The sequence below is a fragment of the Akebia trifoliata genome, chromosome 3, assembly GCF_017979445.1.
Source record: "Akebia trifoliata isolate Shusen 1 chromosome 3, ASM1797944v1, whole genome shotgun sequence".
NCBI classification, from domain to species: domain Eukaryota; kingdom Viridiplantae; phylum Streptophyta; class Magnoliopsida; order Ranunculales; family Lardizabalaceae; genus Akebia; species Akebia trifoliata.
The window spans coordinates 43,606,286-43,627,530 of record NC_141377.1 but is presented as its reverse complement, the minus strand read 5'-3'; the positions used below and the strand labels follow the sequence as shown (position 1 = coordinate 43,627,530).

General features: G+C 34.1%; 3 protein-coding genes across 3 annotated transcripts; 1 reads left to right on the top strand and 2 right to left on the bottom strand.

Moving 5' to 3' along the window:
* The first annotated feature begins 1,947 nt into the window (after nucleotides 1-1,947).
* LOC147407184 (blue copper protein 1a-like) lies at nucleotides 1,948-2,953 on the top strand. The gene is made up of 2 exons (XM_086432591.1): nucleotides 1,948-2,128; nucleotides 2,694-2,953. Exons 1-2 carry the CDS (start codon nucleotides 1,948-1,950, stop codon nucleotides 2,951-2,953), a joined length of 441 nt encoding a protein of 146 aa, XP_086288717.1.
* Nucleotides 2,954-5,336: 2,383 nt separating this feature from the next.
* Nucleotides 5,337-7,972, bottom strand: LOC147407183 (patatin-like protein 1). Its single transcript, XM_086435610.1, has 6 exons — nucleotides 7,628-7,972; nucleotides 7,326-7,507; nucleotides 6,474-6,663; nucleotides 6,226-6,387; nucleotides 5,799-6,101; nucleotides 5,337-5,710 (listed from the first exon to the last, which is right to left on the bottom strand). The coding sequence occupies exons 1-6, from the start codon at nucleotides 7,838-7,840 to the stop codon at nucleotides 5,471-5,473; spliced, it is 1,290 nt and encodes a 429-aa protein (XP_086291736.1). The 5' UTR covers nucleotides 7,841-7,972; the 3' UTR covers nucleotides 5,337-5,470.
* Nucleotides 7,973-13,391: 5,419 nt separating this feature from the next.
* Nucleotides 13,392-15,902, bottom strand: LOC147407182 (patatin-like protein 1). Its single transcript, XM_086435609.1, has 6 exons — nucleotides 15,628-15,902; nucleotides 15,341-15,522; nucleotides 14,759-14,948; nucleotides 14,520-14,681; nucleotides 13,924-14,226; nucleotides 13,392-13,773 (listed from the first exon to the last, which is right to left on the bottom strand). Exons 1-6 carry the CDS (start codon nucleotides 15,874-15,876, stop codon nucleotides 13,534-13,536), a joined length of 1,326 nt encoding a protein of 441 aa, XP_086291735.1. The 5' UTR covers nucleotides 15,877-15,902; the 3' UTR covers nucleotides 13,392-13,533.
* Between the last annotated feature and the right edge of the window lie 5,343 nt (nucleotides 15,903-21,245).

Below are 21,245 nucleotides of genomic sequence, written 5' to 3'. Positions count from 1 at the left end.
GAACAGAGAACCTTGGTCCAAGTTCTCCTTGGTTTTGAAACTTTTAACCCAATCAAAAGTGTTTAAAATTGGATGAGTCGTGGAACGGTGAATTTTTCCACAGATCATTTTCACAAAAAAATCAGTTCATTTCGAAACTTGTACAGGACAAATGGCTGTCAACTCAATTGTCTTGTAAGTATCCCGATCCTGTAGTGTTGTTGGTATCTTCCAATAAAATAACTTTAATTTTGCACTTAAATGAAGAAGCTAGTGATTCATTCCTTCAACCACTATAGGTGGACAACCTAAACCCTAGCTAAGCAGTACAGGCCGAAGCTCTTGGTTTAAGATGGCAAATTTGAAACCTCAATTTTCAATCTGATCAGAGCACAACCGTTCAACTTCTTAATCAAAATCAATTTATTTTTGTAAAAATTTGAAAAAAGAATACAACAAACGACTTATTAAGAAGTTACCAAACCACTTGGGTTGGGGACGTAAGTGGTGGTTGATGGATCGGATCAGACCCAAAATTTTATTCATTTCAATCCAATAACTATGGGTTTGAATCAAGGATTTTGTGATAATAGGATCCAATCTGATAACAAACTGATTCAATAACTTATTGGATTGGTTTTGGATCATTCATTTTCCGATCCAAGAGGGATTTTGATTTGGTAATGCTTTTTGGAATATGTAACAATGTTTATTTATATTTAATATTTTATTAAACACATGAGTGCATTATTTTATGTATATTCTTGTTAAATCAAAACGGGTTCAATTAGAACCTTTTCAAAAATATGAGTAGCGTTCAATGGCCAACAGTTTGGCAAACATTTTGGCAAACACATTTTTCAAAACATGGGTTAGAGGTCTTGGAATGGGCTGATTTTTGGTGAGGATGATCTCTATGGTGAGGAGATCATCATCACCAAAAATCAGCCCATTCCAAAACTTCTAACCTCATCAAAAATGGTTTACAAAAAATGGACGGTTCACGATTTTTCAACTTGTAAAATGGGGCTAGAAGTTTTGGAATGAGCTGATTTTTTGGTGAGGATGATCTCCTCACCGTAGTGATCATCCTCACCAAAAATCAGCCCATTCCAAGACCTCTAACCCATGTTTTGAAAAAGTGTTTGCCAAAATGTTTGCCAAACTGTTGTCCACGGATAGGGACCCCAAAAATATTGTTTTTTGGGATTGGATTGAACAGTAACCAGGACAGTGCATATGTCATTGGACATTGGATCCATTCAAGACTTGAGAAAGACAGATCCAATCAGATTAATTCAGTTGGATCCAGCTCTAATTAAATTCATTAGTACCAATTTGGTACTGACCCGATCCATTGACATCCCCAGACGTAATCATTATGCGAATTGTACGTCACTTCTTGCTGTTTTGGATACCAAACTTGAGAAGCAGAGTAAAAAATGCTGTTGGTTTGACTGTTGAAGTCTTCTCAACTCCCCACTAGCCCACATTGCATTGCATGGAGCCTTCGGTGCCGTGCTTAGTGTCGGGAGGACTTCTCATCTCGCAATGGAAAATAGCCAAACCCTCTACAATATACTTGATGACACTAGACCTTATGTGTGAACATGAATAATTACACTGTCAACCCTTCCTTCCTCTATTTTTCCACATTGTCTAATTAAACTATTTTATCAAGTCTTATAATTTTTGAACTTAAAGTGGATGTTTATGTCATTTGTACATTAAAAATATTTAAATGAAGGAAATTCATTGAAGATCTAGCACCAAAACAAAGAACTGAGTTCAGAGTGATTTTTTATAAGTTTTTTTCCTACACTTACCAACTCAAGTAAGAAAAATAGGTATAATTCCATGTTTTCTCTGCCCCTATTTATATCCCATCATCTCTTGTATTTCAACCATCTAACTCCCACATATAATCCTTCTTTAGAGTTCTATTTGTGGAGTCTTTTTGTTTTGAAAATGGCTATCAGATGTGGGGTTGGTTACGCTCAAGGGCTCATCTTCCTAGTGATTGCATGCATGATGGGAGTTAGTCTAGCTAAAACAACCATCGTAGGAGGGACTGAACATTGGCGTTTCGGCTTCAATTACACTGATTGGGCTTTTCGAAATGGCCCCTTTTACCTTAATGACACATTAGGTGAGTAGTACTAGTAAATTCAATTTGATTCCTTATGGTTCACCCACACATCTCGAGATTGGTGATATAAGCTATGGAGTATACACCAAGTCAGGATTGTCTCTCATAGAATTACACTCACTGATAGAATGGTGCAAGTTTTTAGTTCACTTCACCAGCCCTTCATTCTTCTCTACATTTTTTTTTTCTAATTATTTATATTTAGATTTCTTAACTATTATTCTATAATCTCTATCACTAATTTTTAAATTTTCCGTCTTTATTCCATGGATCATCCCTCAAATTCTCTTAATCATCTTTGGGGTTTGGCCACCTGATGTAACAAACTGCCATCTTTTCAAAATCAACCTCTATTTGGGGAGACTGTACTAACTTCTTTAGTAGTTTTTTATTATTACTTATATCAAGGTGACACTTATTTGATGGGAAAGAGAACAAGGAACTTTTTATCCCGCACATATCTATACTTTTAAACTATGGTTGTAATTAAGCTTATTAATGAAAACAAGTAAATGTACTAAAATTAATAGTATTTTGATCATCGATGATGTTCTTATTGTTACAGTGTTCAAGTACGATCCTCCCAACGGCACCACCTTTCCTCACAGTGTCTACTTGTTGCCGAACTTTTGGAGTTTTCTGAAATGTGACCTAAGGAGAGCGAAGCTGGTAGCAAATGTAGCACAAGGAGGAGGAAAAGGATTCAAGTTTGTGATGAAAAAGTGGCAGCCTTACTACTTTGCATGCGGTGAGCGTGCGGGTGTTCACTGCAGTGTCGGATTGATGAAGTTCGTTGTGATGCCTATGCCTCATTGCCGTGGTTAGGAGACATACTATTAGTCTTACTGTTTTTTTTTTTTTTTTTGTGTGGCTTATATGTATTTCTCTGATTTTCTAGTTTTAACAAACATTAAATAAGATAGGCTAAAGATAGTTTTGAGAGTATTTTATATGCAAAAATGTATTGGTGGCATAGTTTTACTTACTACTAAGAATACAATCTTCATTTGCATATCTACAGCTTTGTGCTTCTTTGATGACTCAAGAATTTGTACTCAAGGAGGGTTAAAACCCGCCTCCCACACCTCTGATCTTGGTGCATAAACTTCTATTAGAGAAGAATAATACTGAAGTGACCTCAAGATTGGACCTCATATGGGAACCATAGATTCTTTTACTCAAGATACAGTGAAAAAGCATCTATGGTTCCTATCCACTTTCACGTCAAGATGTGCGATATGAGGTCACTCCAGCACGACTCATCAAAGATTCTTCTTTTTTGGGTGCATTTAATGAGCAATCTATTTTACAATATCTGAATTCGGAAGTGGGGAGCGGATCCTCTATTGTACGTTTTTTTCCTTGTCATTTCCTGTAGCGATTTTTCTACAATCTTGATTGAGTCAGCCTATGAAAATCAATAACACCCAAATCCTCTAGTTTTGGGAGGATAGATCAGATTTTGAAGAAAAAAAAAAACTTTTTAATACCATGATCAAAGGTTTCGAAACTGTCACTGAAGAACTAAATTTTAATGGTGTGAATTTAGTGTTTTGTTGATGTGGCGATATCTCAACCATTCAAAACTTCTACAGGGAACTACAAAACAAGAAAAAAGTACCACATAGGAACCACTCCCTCTTAAGGATGACTGGTTTTGGGAGAAAAAAAAAAAATTAAGGATTTTTGGCTACAAGTCATTTTCTATTAATCTATCACAAAAGGCTGAGTTGAAGGGGGGATTGTCACCCAATTGAAAATATGGGTATCTCAAATATTCTCCAAAAGATTATAAGACCTCCTTTCAAATCATTAACAATGTATAGGAAGATAACAAAGGAAAAAAAAAATAAAGAAAATTAAAATTCTCTCTGTCCTTTGATCGTGGTGTAAGAGGCCTAGAAGCAGTGATTTCGTCAGCTGCCTTTGGTGTGGACGAATTGGGGATGACATTGCCTTCTTGGGCTTGTGGTGGCTTGTAATACATCCGAGACGTTTGAGGGCAGTGGGAGCGGAATCGAGCCATGATCCTCACCCCTGTGTCCAACAACTCTACATATTTCCTCATCTTTTGGTTCCTTCTCTCTCCTGTGGTTCTCTTTGGAAGAAGAGGGAGACAGAAGAAGGATGAGAGAGAAATCAAATAGTAAATTTTTTATATTTAGAATACGTTCCACATAGGGGAACTCATAAAATGGGTTGAGATGAGAATACTTTGAAGAGAGAGAGGAGGCAGTTATTATAGTTAAGAAAGACCGTTATTACAGTTATGAAAGAGGACGTTATTTTTTGGGTTGGTTGTTGGATTCTTTCTCTTATTAATTTAGGGGTGATTTAGCCATTAGAGATTCTATTGGCACACCAACATTTACTTACAATGCACCAATCACTTTGAAATTAAGTGGTTGTTTACCTAAGTCAGTACTGTGACAAAGCAGCTGTTGCACACCTGACACGATCGTACAAGATCACAATTCACCCAACATGATCATCTAGGGTGAACAAGAATTGGGGATTGGATATTGGCAAAATTCTTGTCAATGGCTCATTCGACTCCCTCCCCCATTGTTGGGGTAAGTAAAAGTTGGGAGCTTCCACTTTTTAGTCAATATTATAAGAGAGCTTCTAATTTTTAATTTTGCTAAAAAGTCATTTTGTTCTACCTCTTGTCTAATAAAATCTCTTTTATCTATGATTTGACAAAAAGCAATGTAATTTCTTTAGCTTCCCAAATGGGAAACCCAAATAGGTCTCCCAAAGTGGGGCAAAGCACGTCACATTGTTCTCTTTCAATGGTTACTTTCTTTGACTTAAAACAAACTACTCCCGATTTCTTGCCTTAGTCGCAATTTAGGATTAGTCATTTGTCATAATTTAGGATTAGTCGTAATTTATGCTTTCAATACCATTCAATTGTGCATATTTTCTTACAAACAAAATTGAAAATATCTCACATTTGTTATATTTTATCTTGTGGTGCAATTCTAATCAAAGTTCCAAGTGCAAGACATAGGGTTGTAGTTACAACTCTGTCACTCCAACTCTACCTGAGCACCCAATCACACAGGGCAATCCTGAGTCCCTGACCGTCAACATTTTGTATTGGATATTCTCCGATGACTCCAACTGACGTGGATAACCAAATAATGGAGTTCATTTTAAGAATTGCCCCAACTCCCCATATTACTCCAACTTCATTGATTCTACCTTTTAAAAAGACAAATTTTCTTAATATTCCAATTAACCGTAAAAATTAAATTAACATTTAAGACAATTATTAGCTTGAGAGGGACTGAAAAATTAAAATTGCAGGGACAATCTCTTTCTACATGAGCAAATTTGTCACTTATTGGCAGACAGTGTGGCCTTCCTGAGGTTACGTTCGTCGGATAGAAGTTTGGCGAAACGAGTAAGGGCTTCTTCATTGGTGCCCTCTCCTTTAACCTCTTCAGATTGTCCTGTCACCAAATTTACCCTCGACACTGGCTTCTTAAGAAGATCCTTCCCAATCTGCACTAGATTTAACAAGTTCTCCTTTGTTGCAATGTCCACCGATGAGGCAGTTCCCGTCAATGTGTCATCCTATATATTAATTCATCAAGTCAGTTCGAAGCTACAACTCTCTAATATATAGCATAAAAATTATAATAGATCACTAATGGCTTGGTACCTGAATTCGAAGATAGTTCTTCTTGGATTTATTGGCTTGGAACAGAACAGAAGCATGAATGTCAACCATATCAGAACTTGCATCGCTAAAGACATCGATCAAGGGTGTGTAACCATCATTGTACAACCATCCAAGTAATCCCCACTTAGCTGCTGCAGCTGCACTGTATCTCTCCTCACGTTTGGCTGTCCCGGTCCCAAGGGAAAGTATTAGGTAACTAGTGCAATCCATTGGCTTGAAAACTGAGAAATCTGGGTTGAGCTTCATGATTTCCTCAGCAATGTGATTCATAGCAAGTAGTGTCTGCAAAGTAAGTTAAAACACTCACTTATAAATTTCTAATGCTTGCATAGTGTATACTGTCCCATTGTGAGACTAAAAATGCTACTATGGCTATTGTTTTTGGTTCAAATTTCATGAAACATACTGGATTATTTGCTGCAACCCCACCATCAATGAGATCAAAAGTTCGAGTTGTTCCATTGGAGTCTTTTGTCTCGAAATAATGTGCAGGGAGATATGTAGGAGCTGCTGAGGTGCTGAGGCAGATGTCCGATAATTTAGCGTCTTTGGAGACATCAGTTTTTGCCTGTAAAGGTTTGCAAAAAATTGTAAAACACTTTGCTGGATTGGAAATTGAAAAAATTGAAAGAATTAGAGAATATTAATTGTTACCTCTATTGATGTGAAGATGGTGGGCTGAAGGAGTTTGATGTCGAAAGCTGGGATGAGCACATTTGTGAGTGTTTGGCTGATGGTTTTGTCACCAAGCAGATCTTTAGTTAAGGTTCGCAAGTACTTCCCATCATACTTAGGCCCTGTGGCCACATTAAACAATCCCGCTGCCCAACTAAAGAAACCGCTTCTGCTTCATTCAAACACCCAATCAAATCAATCACAATCATCAGAATGGATGGTTTGGATCATCCCCTCATATGTATGTCCTATAATTTAGAGATAGCTTAACTAGATTTTCACCAACTTTCTCTTAACACAACTAGTGGTGAAACAAATCATAGCCACAAAAATTGTAAAATTCGCTGAATAAGAGTCTAGCAGATTAAATAGGTGGTGAACAATAGAATTAATCGATTAATTGTCAAATGGGGTAACATTTTTATTCAAACTCAAACTCTATTTTCTTCGACCTTTAAATCTCAAGAAAAAAATATCGTTTTTGCAAGGTTGAAGATGATAGGCATTGGGAAGAAAGCCAAAAACATCAATCATTTATATAATAAACCACACCCCTAAATCATTTAATTCACTCTTTCCATTTCGACTTCGAAGTACCCAAATCCCAAAACTTGTTCATAAGAATTAATAGATAGTGGATGAGATTAATAAATGATAGAATGATTATGCACACCCTAGATTTATCATGTATAATTTTATAATTTATAATTTTAGATAAAATCGATGAAGGGCGAAATAAAGCACATTTTGACAACCTCAATTTCAGGATGAGATGTTAGCCAATTGAACATAGTCCAGTAATAAAGAATATCTCCCCTTTTAATTACTTACCCTTTTTGAGGAAATATCTTTGGGCAGTGCTCCAAATAAAAATTATTAATATCCTTGGCAGCATAAAGAGGACGATTATTCTGATCGGGAGTCGTAAGCATGGTAGTCACTAATCCCCCTGTGCTCGTTCCCGTGATCAGGTCAAAGTAGTCTGCAATCCTCGCCTCAGGTCCATCAAGCTCCTATAACCCAAAAAAAAATAAAATAAATGCTTAATTATATTAGCTTCATGAACTACTTCACCATTTAAAATTAAATGTATCAAAATTTGAAATTTATTAATAATTAGTTTTTTTGTGTACCTGAAGCTTGTTTTCGAGGGAGTCGAGAATGGTTCCTGGAATTATCCCTCTTATGCCACCTCCATCAATGCTCAAAACTGAAATAATTCTACCAGCAGCAGGAGGTGGAGAAGAATTTGTCATTGATGCTAAGTTGATGTTTGAATTAATAGAAGCAATGGAACTAGTACAATGGAACAAAGTGGTTAATAGAAGGAAAAATAAACGCCCCATGAGACAAGGATACTAGACAACTAGATTCAAAAATGGCTCAAAGTAAGCGCCAATCGAAGTTGAGGAGAGCTATCCTGGCCTAAGTAGAGCCTTGAACAAACATCTAAGGTGGAAACTTATAATTGTAGGTCAAGCCCATCAATGCAAATTATTATATATAGGCCTTATGGCCCTACATCTCTTATTTTATTGATATATATATTGACTTTGACTTGCCTCTGATCTGATTGGCGTGAAATAAAGAATGAATTTTTAAAACGTGAAAGACCATATCCTTTGAATGTGTGCACATTTTTAAATTAGGTCGGACGGTACTAGGCCTATGGTCATCTTTGGAAACTCGGAAATATATTTAAATAATACCGATTTTTATTTACCTCCCTGGCTAATAAGATTATTTGAAATGCCTCTATGAATTAAAATAATAAATTTTTTTTTTTTAAATTTGTTAGGTCATTGGTCTGAGAATTGGATATAGTTGATTTATATCCCCTGTTCTTTTACATGAGACATGGCATACTCTCCTCCTACTTTCGAAACACTTTTTTTTAAAAGCAATATCTAGATATCTAGATAGACCTATATGTTAAAATATCACATTTGATTGACTGGTTGTTTTATTTGAATTTATAGGCTTTACGAACATCTTCATCAAGCTCTTATTATAAAAAATTGAGATCAGTTTGAATTGATTTTGTTTCTTCAATCAATTCTTTACAAAAACAAGTCAAGATTAGATAAAAGGTTCTAGTTTGCTAAGTTGGTTAAAGATTGTGAGTTCAAAACTCGAGTTCATCAATTAATTCCTAACCAATAATTTATTTATTTATTTATTGATAACCAATAATTTTATTTGTTATATAAAAAAAAATGTCGACGCCAAGTCGACGTTGAATCAAAATGAAGCATTGAAACGAGTAGCAAGCTACTGAAATGGATATATCTTCTATATTTATTATTTGTAGGAATAAAAAATATTTAATCCTAAGGATTAAAAAAAATATCATCCCAATCCAATTCAAACCCGATTGAACTGATACTATGGGTCAAACCCATATCCCACCCGGATTGGATTAAGGAATCCAATTTCTTCAATGATTCCAATAAAAAGAGGTTCGGCCTCATCTTAGGAGTCGACCCCTTCAATGTTTCTAGGGAAATGTTCAGCACCCTAAGTTTTACCACACACTTTAACAAACGTTTTTTGTCCTACATGGGTTAGAAGTTTTGGAATGGGCTGATTTTTGGTGAGGATGATCTCTATGATTAGAAGATCATCCTCCCCAAAAATCAGCCCATTCCGAAATGTTTAGCCCCATGTTTACACGTTGAAAAATCGTGGACCGTCCATTTTTGTAAATCAATTTTGATGGGGTTAGAAGTTTTGGAATGAGCTGATTTTTGGTGAGGATGATCTCCTCACCATAGAGATCATCCTCACCAAAAATCAGCTCATTCCGAAACTTCTAACTCATGTAAGACAAAACGCGTTTGTTAAAGTGTGTGGTAAAACTAAGGGTGGCGAACGGGACCCATGTTTCTAACCTCAAGGAGGTTTGGCCTCCTCTTGAGAGCCAACCCCTTTAATGTTACCAATCTCTAGGAGATTCAGCCCTCCTATTAGGAGTCGACCCCTTCAATGTTTACAACCTCAAGGAGGTTCGGTCTCCCCTTGGGGGCCAACCCCTTCACCACGTTCATATCTCAAGGAAGTTCGATTTCCCTTAAGAATCAATCCCTTGATACAGTATAAAGACCAATCATTTGAAAAGAGAAGAGATCTCTATTAAACATTATAACTAATAACTATCCGAGTAACATCAAAAGGAAGAATAAAGATATCGACAGAATAAATTTCAGATACATAACACGATTGAGTCAACTCGAGGAGTTAAATAGACATCGAGTCAAATCAATTGTAAAATAAAAGTCACTACTTTTATTAGTTACAAAAATCAAGAGAGTGGAGCTTCAAGGCCATTATGAACCTAGATAATAGTACATTAAAGTCATTATGAGGTTAGAAAGTGGCTCATAACGACATCACGGGAAGATGTTACATGCTCAAAATAAATGAGCTAATTCTATAAATAGAGAAATTTCTCCTACCTCAAAGCAAGTAAGAAAAAGGCATATCACTACTCTGATTTTAAAGTCTTTTCTCTTTGCTCTGCGATTTTTCTGAAGTTCTAACTTAATTATCAGAGGTCCCTTGATCGATATTATACTGGTGTCTTTTAAGGAAAAATTAATGAAGATGACAATCAAAAAGTAAAATTTCAATCCTAAAAGAAGATCGAAGAATGTGGAAAATCGATATATAATTCGAAGATCAACTATTATTAACAATACATATCTCGAGGAGAGTAGGAGATCTGATAAATCCCTCACACTATTTAATTGAGAGATTGAATAGTATACTATAAAGGGTATTGATATATATGAATTTTGTTTTATATCACTGAATTTTATTTTTCATATTAACATTTATGATCTCAATTCACGTTTTTGTGAATCTTTAATTTGAAAATTGAAATTCACTCCATCAACACTTTTTAATTTATTATTATTCTTTATTTAAATAGTATTTATATTTGATCATAAAATGATATAGACATCTCCTTATTGTACCATGTGGTCAAAAAAACTAGTCAGCTGATACTTATCTCATTATGGGTTTTGTCCATTTAAATAATTCATGAAACCCATCATCATGACCTGTTTGGCTTTATGGCATTCTTTCTTTTTAATGTGGCCTCTAGATTCACATGTACAAGCGTCTAGGTGCAGTTAATGGTCTAGAGTCTGGGCCCTACTGCTCTACTTTCACTTTATTATTAGTTAAGAACATAGTATCTTCCCTAGGGGATACGTCAATTCTAATGTCTAAACAGTTGAATGATCCTCGAGATTTACGTGAACCTTTATACAGTACCCACCAAGGGAGGAGCTACTACTCTCTTCGAATTTGCATCAACGTATACGTTGGAAGATAAGCTTCAAAGAGGTGAGCCACCATCGATTAATTATCAATTATAGCAAGAACCAGGATTTGGTAAGGTGTCCTGTTTCCAAAAATACTTTATAATATAAATAATTAATGAAGAAATATAATGAAATTTAAAAGACATAAACAAAAACTAAGAATAATGATGAATGAATGCACGCCAGTGGTACGTGGTGGCAAGGGAACATAGCCGCAGATCTTTTTCTTGTATATCTTGAAGAAAAAGATTTATGGTTCTGTGCTCTTGGCAAGTCAATTGCGTATCACAAATAAAAAACTACTAGTTGGGTTGCATATGAATCTAATCCAATTTTATTACTTATTGGATCGTATCTATCATTATTGGATATAAATATTTGATCTGATAAGATCCAATTCCAATCTTATTCATACTAGATCATGAACAAACTCAACATTTGGGCCCAAATTTGATTTGTAACAATTGAATCCGTTAGGATTGACTTAAGAACTTTCGATAGGATATATAATATATTGGTTCTTTATTTGATCCCAAATCAAAGTTTCATAGTTGTCTAAATTATCAAATTATGTTGGGGAGGTTTGATACAATCCTTTAACCATCTTAGGGACTATGATTAAAGTTAATGAAATAAAGAGGGAGAGAGAATAAAAGAAAGAGAGATCAGATTTAGTTATTTTTATTTATCATTATATCGGATAAATGATTATTTATATTTTTGTAAAACAACTAAGAAAATCCTCACAATGGATTATGAAATCCATAAATTAATGGACTTCATAATTGATTGTTATAATAATGGTTACCAAACAACATCTAATATGATTTTATTTTCTTTTGGAAAATGGATTTTGTGGCCATATATAAATGTAGACTAGTTTGGTTGGACATAGTCTAAAAACAAGATGATTTATTAAAAAATAGAAAAATGCTGAAGTGATCTCAAGAATGACCTCACATTGCATGTCTTGACGTGAAAGTGTATGAAACCGTTGATGCTTTTCCTTGAGATAAAATTGAAAAAGTATATATATGTCCTATCCACTTTCATGTCAAGATGTGCAATAAGAAGTCTAATCTTGAGGTCGCTCCAGTACGACTCATAAAAAAAAAAAATTACAAAGATGAAACCTATTAACAACATTTTCTTAGATTTGCACTAAAGAAAGATAACATAGGAATGATTTAAAAAAACATAAAGATTTAATTAAAAAATCAATTATAATATTTGACATATGCAATTAAACCTAATATCAAGATTGGCTAGAGAGTTCATCCTAATTGAAGGTTTAAAAAAAAAGTGATAAATACCAAAAAAAAAAAAAAAAAAAAAAGAAGCGGATTGAAATAGTACATACAAATATAGATAAATTTGAACTCACACAATTGAATAACAGATAAATGGGATGCATTCGACAAACCTCAAACTCTTAAGATTTTAATGATGATAAACAATCACAAAGAAATGTGTGATAGGTGCTGTTAACTTGTGCCATCTAACAACACACATTAAGATGCATTAAATACACCTCCAAAATTTATTTTACTACTTAAAATACACTAATTTTTTTTCTTACATAAATGCCCTCAAATGCTTATTTCCAAGTAGTTTTAAATGCATCTTAGCATGGACCCTTATGACACGTGAATGAAACCTATGTTTAATAGACTAGGGTGGGAAGTTGCAAAATATGACAAATGCATAACAAGCACAATAACTCTTTCATCGTTACATTTTGATAACACCATTCACTATGCGGTTGATGGGTATGCTAAATCTTGAATTCTTTTGGTTTGTCTATGAATCAGGTTGGGATAAGATATATTAAACTGGCTCATTGTCGAATATCCAATACAATGGGCATTTGGACGGGATTTGAATCATATTAAACATCCTAATTGTAACCTAAATCTTACATTTGGATCAAATGAGATTCGATCAAAGTGGATCATATTTTGGATCTAATCGATTCAGAGAGAGAGCTCTGAAGAAACCCACAAAAGAAAAAGAAAGAGAAAAATAGGTTGGGCAAAACCCCCCTCCCCCATCCAAGGCCTGGTCACCAAGCCCAAATCTCGTACTTTATCTAGGCTGATCTAGTGCGCCTCGTTTTTCTTTAGCTTAAAACAAACTATTCCCCAATTTTTGCCTTAATCTTACTTTAGGGTTAGTCATGATGAGTTTGTGCTTTCAATACCATTCAATTCTTCATACTCTTATAAATAAAATTGTAATTTCAAATTATAATTTAGAAACACCCCAATAAAATTAGTGATATTAGATTTACCCACTTATCCGCAAGTCAACATTATGTTTTCGTGATGATTTAACGGTGAAATTTTGATTTTGATTTTTTTTTTTAAATACTCTTTAAATTACAAAATGATAAGATCAAATTTCCACTTGTTAAATCATCAAGAAAAAGAAGTTAATAATTAGTTATCAATGTCGACATCTTGTGAGGAATATCCTTTGATGACTCCAACTTGCATGAATAACTAAATAATGGAGTTCACTTTAGGAGTTGCCCCAACTCCCATTACTCCAACTTCATTGATTCTACTTTCCAAAAAGACAGATTTTTTATTCCAATTAATCTTTAAAATTAAATTAACACAATTATTTGCTTGAATGCAGTGCAACTGAAAAATAGAGAGTTCAAATTAATATTGTAGAGAAAGTTTCTTTCAAAATTAGCAAATTTGTCACTTATTGGCAGTGAGTGTGGCCTTCCTGAGCTTGTGTTCATCGCATAGTTTTTTGGCGAAGCGAGCAAGGGCTTCTTCATTGGTGCCCTCTCCTTTAACCTCCTCAGACTGTCCTGTCACCAAATTTATCCTTGACACTGGTTTCTTAAGAAGATTTTTTCCAATTTGCGTTAGATTTAACAAGTTCTCCTCTGTTGCAATGTCCACCGATGACGCAGCTCCTGTTAATGTGTCATCCTATATATTAATTCAACAAAAAAAAAAGGAATCCAATCAGTTCCAACTGTCAACTCCACAATAGCAAGCCCCATTTAGTGCAGTCTCACCCATTTGGGATCCAACATTGTTACAATTAATCAATTTTACCGATATAATATGTCTGGGTACCTGAATTCGGAGATAGTTCTTCTTGGATTGATTGGCTTGGAACAGAACAGAAGCATGAATGTCCACCAAATCGGAGCTTGCATCGTTGAAAACATCGATCAAGGGGGTGTATCCACCATTGTACAACCATCCAAGCATGCCCCACTTAGCGGCTTTAGCTGCACTGTATCTCTCCTCACGCTTAGCTGTCCCGGTCCCAATGGAAAGTATTAGGAAACTAGTGCAATCCATTGGCTTGAAAATTGAGAAATTCGGGTTCAGTTTCAAGATTTCCTCGGCAGTGTGATTCATTGCAAGTAGTGTCTGCAGAGTCAGTTACATTACATAAGCTCACTTCAGATATTGAAATCAACCATTTAATGTACCAAGAAGTACAACACTTTACGACGAAAATCTATGGAATTTGTTTTAACATTTAGAAAATCCAAATCAATGGAAGTTCAACATGGAAGTTTCATTACAACATTCCCTTATAAATTTCTAACGCTCCCATAGTGTACTAGTGTACACTGTCATTGTGACACTAAAAATGCTACTATGATTTTTTTTGTGTGTGTGTGTGTGGTTGTGGGGGGTTCAAATTATGTGAAACATACCGGATTATTTGCGGCAACACCACCATCAATGAGATCGAAAGCTCGAGTTTTTCCAGTGGAGTCTTTGGTTTCGAAATAATGTGCAGGGAGAAATGTAGGAGCTGCTGAAGTGCTGAGGCAGATGTCCGATAATTTAGCATCTTTGGAGACATCAGTTTTTGCCTGAAAAGGTTTGCAAAAAATTTGTGAAACTCATTGTTGGACTGGAAATTGAAATTGATAGAGAAATTAATTATTACCTCTATGGTTGTGAAGATGGTGGGCTGAAGGAGCTTGATGTCGAAAGCTGGGATGAGAACATTTGTGAGTGTTTGGCTGATGGTTCTGTCTCCAAGCAGATCTTTAGTTAAGGTTCGCAAGTACTTCCCATCATATTTGGGCCCTGTGGCCACATTGAACAAACCCTTTGCCCAATTAAACAAACCACCTCTGTTTCAAGGAAACAACCAATCAAATCAATCATCAATCACAAAATGTTAATTAAATTAATTTCATTTGATCAATAGAATGGATGGTTTGGATCATCCCTCGTGTATATATATGTGCCATAATTTAGATATATTCCTAACACAACTAGTGGTGAAACCATATACAACAGACCAAATCGTAGTCCCAAAAATCGTAAAACTCGTCGAATAAGGGTCAAGCAGATTAGGTAATTGTCAAATGGGGTGAAATTTTAAACTTTCAAACTCAATACTGTCTTTTTTGCAACCTTTAAATGTCGAGAGAAAAACAGTGTTTTTAGCGAGGTTGAAGATGACAGGTATTTTGATCAAGAAAGCCAAAAACATCAATATTCACTAATCCCCTTTACTTACCCTTTTTGAGGAAATATCTTTGGGCAATGTTCTAAATAAAAATTATTAATATCCTTGGCAGAATAAAGCGGGCGATTATTCTTATCGGGTGTCGTAAGCATGGTAGTCACTAATCCCCCTGTACTTGTTCCCGTGATCATGTCAAAGTAGTCTGCGATCCTCGCTTCTGGTCCATCAATCTCCTGTAACCCAAAAAATCATGCTAACCTTATCAATCACTACATCACTTAAATGTATGAAAAATTTAAATTTCGGGTGAGGAGATTAATTAATAAGTTTTTGTGTACCTGAAGTTTGTATTCGAGGGAGGCAAGGATGGTTCCTGGAATTATCCCTTTTATGCCGCCTCCATCGATGCTCAAAACTGAAATAATCCTACCAGCAGCTGCAGATGGAGCAGAAGTTGCCATTGATGCTAAGGGGATTCTTGACTTAATTTTTGAAGAAATCGATTTAGAATAGATGGGATATTTATGTGTTGTAATGGTAGCAATGGTAGTAGAAGCTTGGAACAAAGGGGTTAATGTGTGGAACATCTTAAAGGTGTAAAATTATAATTGAAGGACCCTCCTTGCAAATTATTATATAGAGGCCTTATGGTCCAACATCTCTTATTTTATTAATTTATTGACTTTGACTTGCCTGTAGTCTGATATGATTCGCTTGCGTAGAAGCCCATGTGGTTTGGTCCGAGGTAGTGGACTTAGAGTCGTCTTGGGTGACTATGAAGTATATTTAAAGGAAAAGAGTCGTGCTGGAGTGCACAAGGGTGACAAAAACCTGGGGTTTGTGCACATTATTTTGTAGATGCGAGATACAAGTAAAAAGCATCTACAAATGTGTGCACGCCACCACATCATTTTTGTCACCTTTGTCGTTTTCAATTGTATTATTCCAACATTTTTCAAAGGAAAATCTTGGGGGGATTTTGTTTTTCACTGCAATTTTCACCGTGATGTTGTGATATCCATAGAAGTGATTCATTGAGATACGAGTAAAAAAAGTTATGTGCCACTTTCACGTCAGAAATGTGAGAATCGTAGTAAATCCCAATGTCAGAACACCATTACTCATATTTAAGTATTTTATTTTAACTATCTACATGGATAGTAAGATTATTTAAAATGACTCCCTGCACTTTTTTAAAATTCTTTAGGTCACCGACGTTGTATGATTGAGATTAGGATATGTTTAGTTTATATTCCTTCTTCTTTCATATGAGATATATGGCATACTCTTTCTACTACTTTCAAAATATTGTTTAACAATATCTAAGTAGACCTTTATGTTAAAATATTGGATTTGATTGGCCAGTTATTTTGTTTGGATCAATAAGCGTTATAAACAAGTATATGAATCATCGTCTTCGACTTCTTTTTACAACAATTTGAGATTGGTTGAATCAACTATGTTTTTTTGTTCAATTATTTAAAGAACCAAATTAAGATTAGATAAAGAATTGTGGTAGAGTGACTTAAAGATTATATCTTATATCTCACTTTCCTGACGTGGAAGTATGAAGGAAGTACAATCTTGAGGTCACTTTTAACATTATTCTTAGATAAAAAGATTGCTTTCATCTAATTAATTACTATTCACAAAACTTACTTTCTTATGTAATAAAAAAAAATGTCAGAACTAAATCGATCATAATTCAAATGGAAGATTGGATATTGAAATTGGTAAATCATCCTTATTTGCTACTTGATTAAGATTGAATTATATGATCCAAGATATTAATAAATATAAATTTTGTTTTATATTATTGTACATTATTCTCATTAACATTTATTATCTTAAATCCCTTTCTTGGGAATCTTTAATGTATATTATATGTTACTTCCCATATGACATTCATTCAATTTATGAATTTTTTTCTTAATTTATTATTTATATTTTTATAATAGAAAGAGATGTCTTACCTTCTGGTCAAGAAACCGGTCTGCTGATATGTTTGGGCATTATCCATTAAAAATTCATGAAACCCTTCATGATTCATGACAAGGCTTTAATGCCATTCTTTTAATGTGACCTCTAGATTCACATCTACAAAGGTCTAGAAGCACCCAATGGTCCCTACTTTCCACCTTATCAGACATAAAAAGCAGGGCATTTGATTTGAAAAATGATAGTGTCTTCCTTACATCTAGACAATTGTATAATCCTCGAGATCTTCGTGATTAATGAAGTTTGTTGGCAAGATTTCACGTCGTCAACCTGGCCTAATTTGAAATGTGGGCCACGACTCACGAGTCTTTTAGATATGAATGATCGCGTGACCATTATTAACCTCATGAATTTGCACCGTGCCACACAATTTTAGCAAGAGTCGTGATAAACTAACTCTTTTTTTTTTTCCACACGCACTTTGACATAATTTGAGGTGGATACAAAGTGTACGGATGCAAAATAATATTTCGTACCTAACAAAAATTAGGTGGCACCCCATTTCATGCCATTGTTTTTAGGACCGACTGAATGTATAGATATGTGTTCCATCCATTGGTGAACGTACGTACCAAAAGTCTTAGTATTTGATAACTTGTATCCTTGGATCTAAATTCTTGAAAAAGAATTTGAATCCAATGACTCAAATTCATTCTTAAGACAATCCTAAAATCAATGGATGTACATCACCAATCAGATTGATAATTTGTGGGTAGGTTTAATAAGGGATGGACTACATATCCATACGATCGATGGGACCCAAAAAAGCCATGTGATATGAAAGGGGGTGCCACCTGACCTTTGTTAGATATGACACATTGTTCTGGATCTCTATCCTTTGTATCCATGCCAAATTGCATGAAGCACATGCACAAAAAACGAGTTAATTTGTCACGACTCTTTTAATAATTAAGGATGCATTTAATTGATTATATTTTTAAACTGGATGATGCTAAAGTAACATCAAAATGTATATCGATTGTACATTTTGATGTGTTGGTGCACATATAAGCATAGATGTTTTTTTTATCGAGATACGAGTGAAAAGTATATATGATTATGTGTGCACCACCACGTTAGAATGTTAGGATCGTTGTACATTTTAATGTTACTTTAGCACAACTCTTTTAGAATTGATTTTACAAATTAAAACACGTTTTGATATGATCAAATAACAAGGAACAATAAATAAATTATTAATTTTTTTCTTTCGTATCAGCCATTTTTTCCAACAAATAGTGATGAGTAGATACAAGAGATGTGATGAAAATCAAAGATAAGTCCCTTCACCAACTACCACCCACACTCCATTATGGCGAATGTAACAAGAAGGCAGCGAGAAACAACTCATAATGTCAATATTGACAATGATTGAAAGATTATGACATTGACAAAAACTAATAATAGCGTGGGTAGTATTAAAGGCACTCCAATTATTGTCAAAAGCACCCCCACACCATAGTCAAATTGTTGTCCTATATAAGTTAAAAAATCAGTCCATTCCGAAACTTCTAATCCCATCAAAACAAGTTGAAGAATCGTAAATCGTTCATTTCTTTTTTAAACCACTTTTGTTGGAGTCAGAAGTATCAGAATATACTTATTTTTGGTGAGAATGATATTCTAACCATATAGATCATCCTTACAAAAAATCAACTCATTTGAAAACTTTTAACCCATATGAGATATAAAAAAATTGGCTATGGTATGGGGTGCCTTCACCACTACCCTTATGACATAGCATTTTCAGTGCGGAGATACTAATAAAGGTTATTGGATAGATGTACATATAGAACCAATTTGATAATAGTTGGATTTAATAGGAATCTAATTTAATATTATAACTTATTAGATCATATCATTATTAGATCTCAATATTTGAATCCAAATCTGATCTAGAATTTGATCTGATAAGAGTTTGATTGGATCCAATTCCAATCTTATACTTATTGGATTGAATATAAATTTTGTATGCTAAATTTATGGCTGGTTTCTTGTCATATTAGATCTTGAACAATCTCAACATTTGGGGTCCAAATATGATCAGTAACAATTGAATTAGTTATGATTGACTTAGGACCTTCCGTACAAGATAATGTATTGGTTCTTTATTTGATCCCAAATCAAAGTTTCATGGTCTAAATTATTAAATTATGTTTTTGTTGGGAGAAAAAGGAAGAGAGAAATTTGTTATTAGGTTAATAAAATTTTAATGAAATAATTGTTGTTTTTGTTTATCACTAGCAAATAATTTATTGTTTAGATTTTTGTAAAAGCATCCTAGAAAATTATCACAATGGATTATATATATGGTCAATAATTGAACGGACCTAATAATTTATTATTATAATCATGATTACCAAACAACCCCTAAGTGATTAGATTTTCTTTTGAAAAATGGATTTTTTGCCCATATGGCTGTTGATGTTGATGTTGATGTTGACTACTTTGGGTTGGACATTTACCATTGGTAACATAAGTTAGACAAGAAAAACTTTTAAGATGAAATCTAAAAACGACTAAACGTTTAATATATAGAACGTATACTTTCTTGATAATTAATTAACTTCTTGACTAATTTAGAAATGTTGACAAAACAGGCCATCATTTAATTTGAATTATCAAGTCTTCGGGGCTTGCAAGTGGAAAATGAATGCTTTTGGACGTATTTAAATGTTCGGTCTTGTTAATGTAGGGCACATATTGAAGTGCAATAAATACACTTGGAAATAAGCATTTAAGGGTATTTTTGATAAAAATAGATTTTTTTAGAGCATTTTTTATATAAAATTCAATTTCAATAGGTGTATTTATTGCACTTCAACTAGTGTCATTAGGGCACATGTTAATAGAACCCCAAAATAATAAAGAAAAAACAAGTGATTGTGGTGCTTCTTCTAAACAAGGTGAAATCACTCCTTTCAAAAGTAGTTTTATTTCAGTGTTGAGCATCCAAATGAAGGGTTAAGTGCTTCTGGCTTGTCCGCAAGAGCCAAAAGCATTTGAAGAAGTCAATCCAAACGTCGCCCAAGTGTCATGCCAAAATTTTGAAATGAACTCATCTTTTATATCGTTTGCATATATTTTTCAAAAGAAAATCAAACCTCCACTAAAATCTAACTAGCTATCAAACTTTTGCACGATGACTTTCGTGGATAAAAATCACATTTTTTTGAAATTATTTATTAGAAACATAACATTTGAGGGCATTTTTTTTTTTTAACCGTATGCGCATCTTAATTGCATTAATACACCTTGAAAATAAGCATTTGTGGGTATTTTTGGTAAGATCTTTTTAGGTGTATTTAATGCATCTTAATTTGTGCCTTTTGGGCACATGTTAACAACACCCTAGGTGCATTACCCTATTCGAATGATAAAAATAAGGGTTATTTAGACATATCCCTTGGCATTTTAGTGAATATTAGAATCTTTTTTAATAGACTAAGAGGAAAAGATTCAAATACCCTCATCTTCAACCTCTAGCCAAAAAAATCCATATTTTTCTTTTTAAAATTAGTCTTCTTCAGGCTCTCCAATCTCTATGGTATATCCACTCAACTTCATTATTTTCAACTTAAAATTAATATTTTTACATAAAATCCTAGACTTCCTACTCAAAATCACATTATTTTTAAAATTTTCAAAAATATTTTTTCTTCTCAAAACCAGTCATCTTAACTTTAATCTATTCAACCTTATCTTCATCCATCATTTTGACCTTACCTCCTTTGTTGAAAGGGCCAACTAATTGCACTCCATCACTTAAAATTTCCCCTTTGCACTTCATTTGGATGATTACACTAAAAAAATAATAGAAAAAATATTACACTCTTGTTGTTTTTCTTCTCCAACCGTGCCCACATAAATTATTATTAGTTCAATCATTTTTGTATAGTCTAATATGTTTGTAAACATCACAAATCCCTTATAATCACCGTGTATCTAGATTCATAAA

What these genes read in the sequence shown, in the direction of transcription:
- LOC147407182 (XM_086435609.1), bottom strand. Translation starts at nt 15,876, where the DNA reads ATGTTCCACACATTAACCCCTTTGTTCCAAGCTTCTACTACCATTGCT. An exon ending in CCCTCGAATACAAACTTCAG is followed by an intron (nt 15,523 to 15,627) that starts GTACACAAAAAC and finishes TTTGGGTTACAG; the next exon opens with GAGATTGATGGACCAGAAGC. An exon ending in AAGATATTTCCTCAAAAAGG is followed by an intron (nt 14,949 to 15,340) that starts GTAAGTAAAGGG and finishes TCCTTGAAACAG; the next exon opens with AGGTGGTTTGTTTAATTGGG.
- LOC147407183 (XM_086435610.1), bottom strand. Translation starts at nt 7,840, where the DNA reads ATGGGGCGTTTATTTTTCCTTCTATTAACCACTTTGTTCCATTGTACT. An exon ending in CCATCTTCACATCAATAGAG is followed by an intron (nt 6,388 to 6,473) that starts GTAACAATTAAT and finishes AAACCTTTACAG; the next exon opens with GCAAAAACTGATGTCTCCAA. An exon ending in GGGTTGCAGCAAATAATCCA is followed by an intron (nt 6,102 to 6,225) that starts GTATGTTTCATG and finishes CTTACTTTGCAG; the next exon opens with ACACTACTTGCTATGAATCA.
- LOC147407184 (XM_086432591.1), top strand. Translation starts at nt 1,948, where the DNA reads ATGGCTATCAGATGTGGGGTTGGTTACGCTCAAGGGCTCATCTTCCTA. An exon ending in TTACCTTAATGACACATTAG is followed by an intron (nt 2,129 to 2,693) that starts GTGAGTAGTACT and finishes TTATTGTTACAG; the next exon opens with TGTTCAAGTACGATCCTCCC.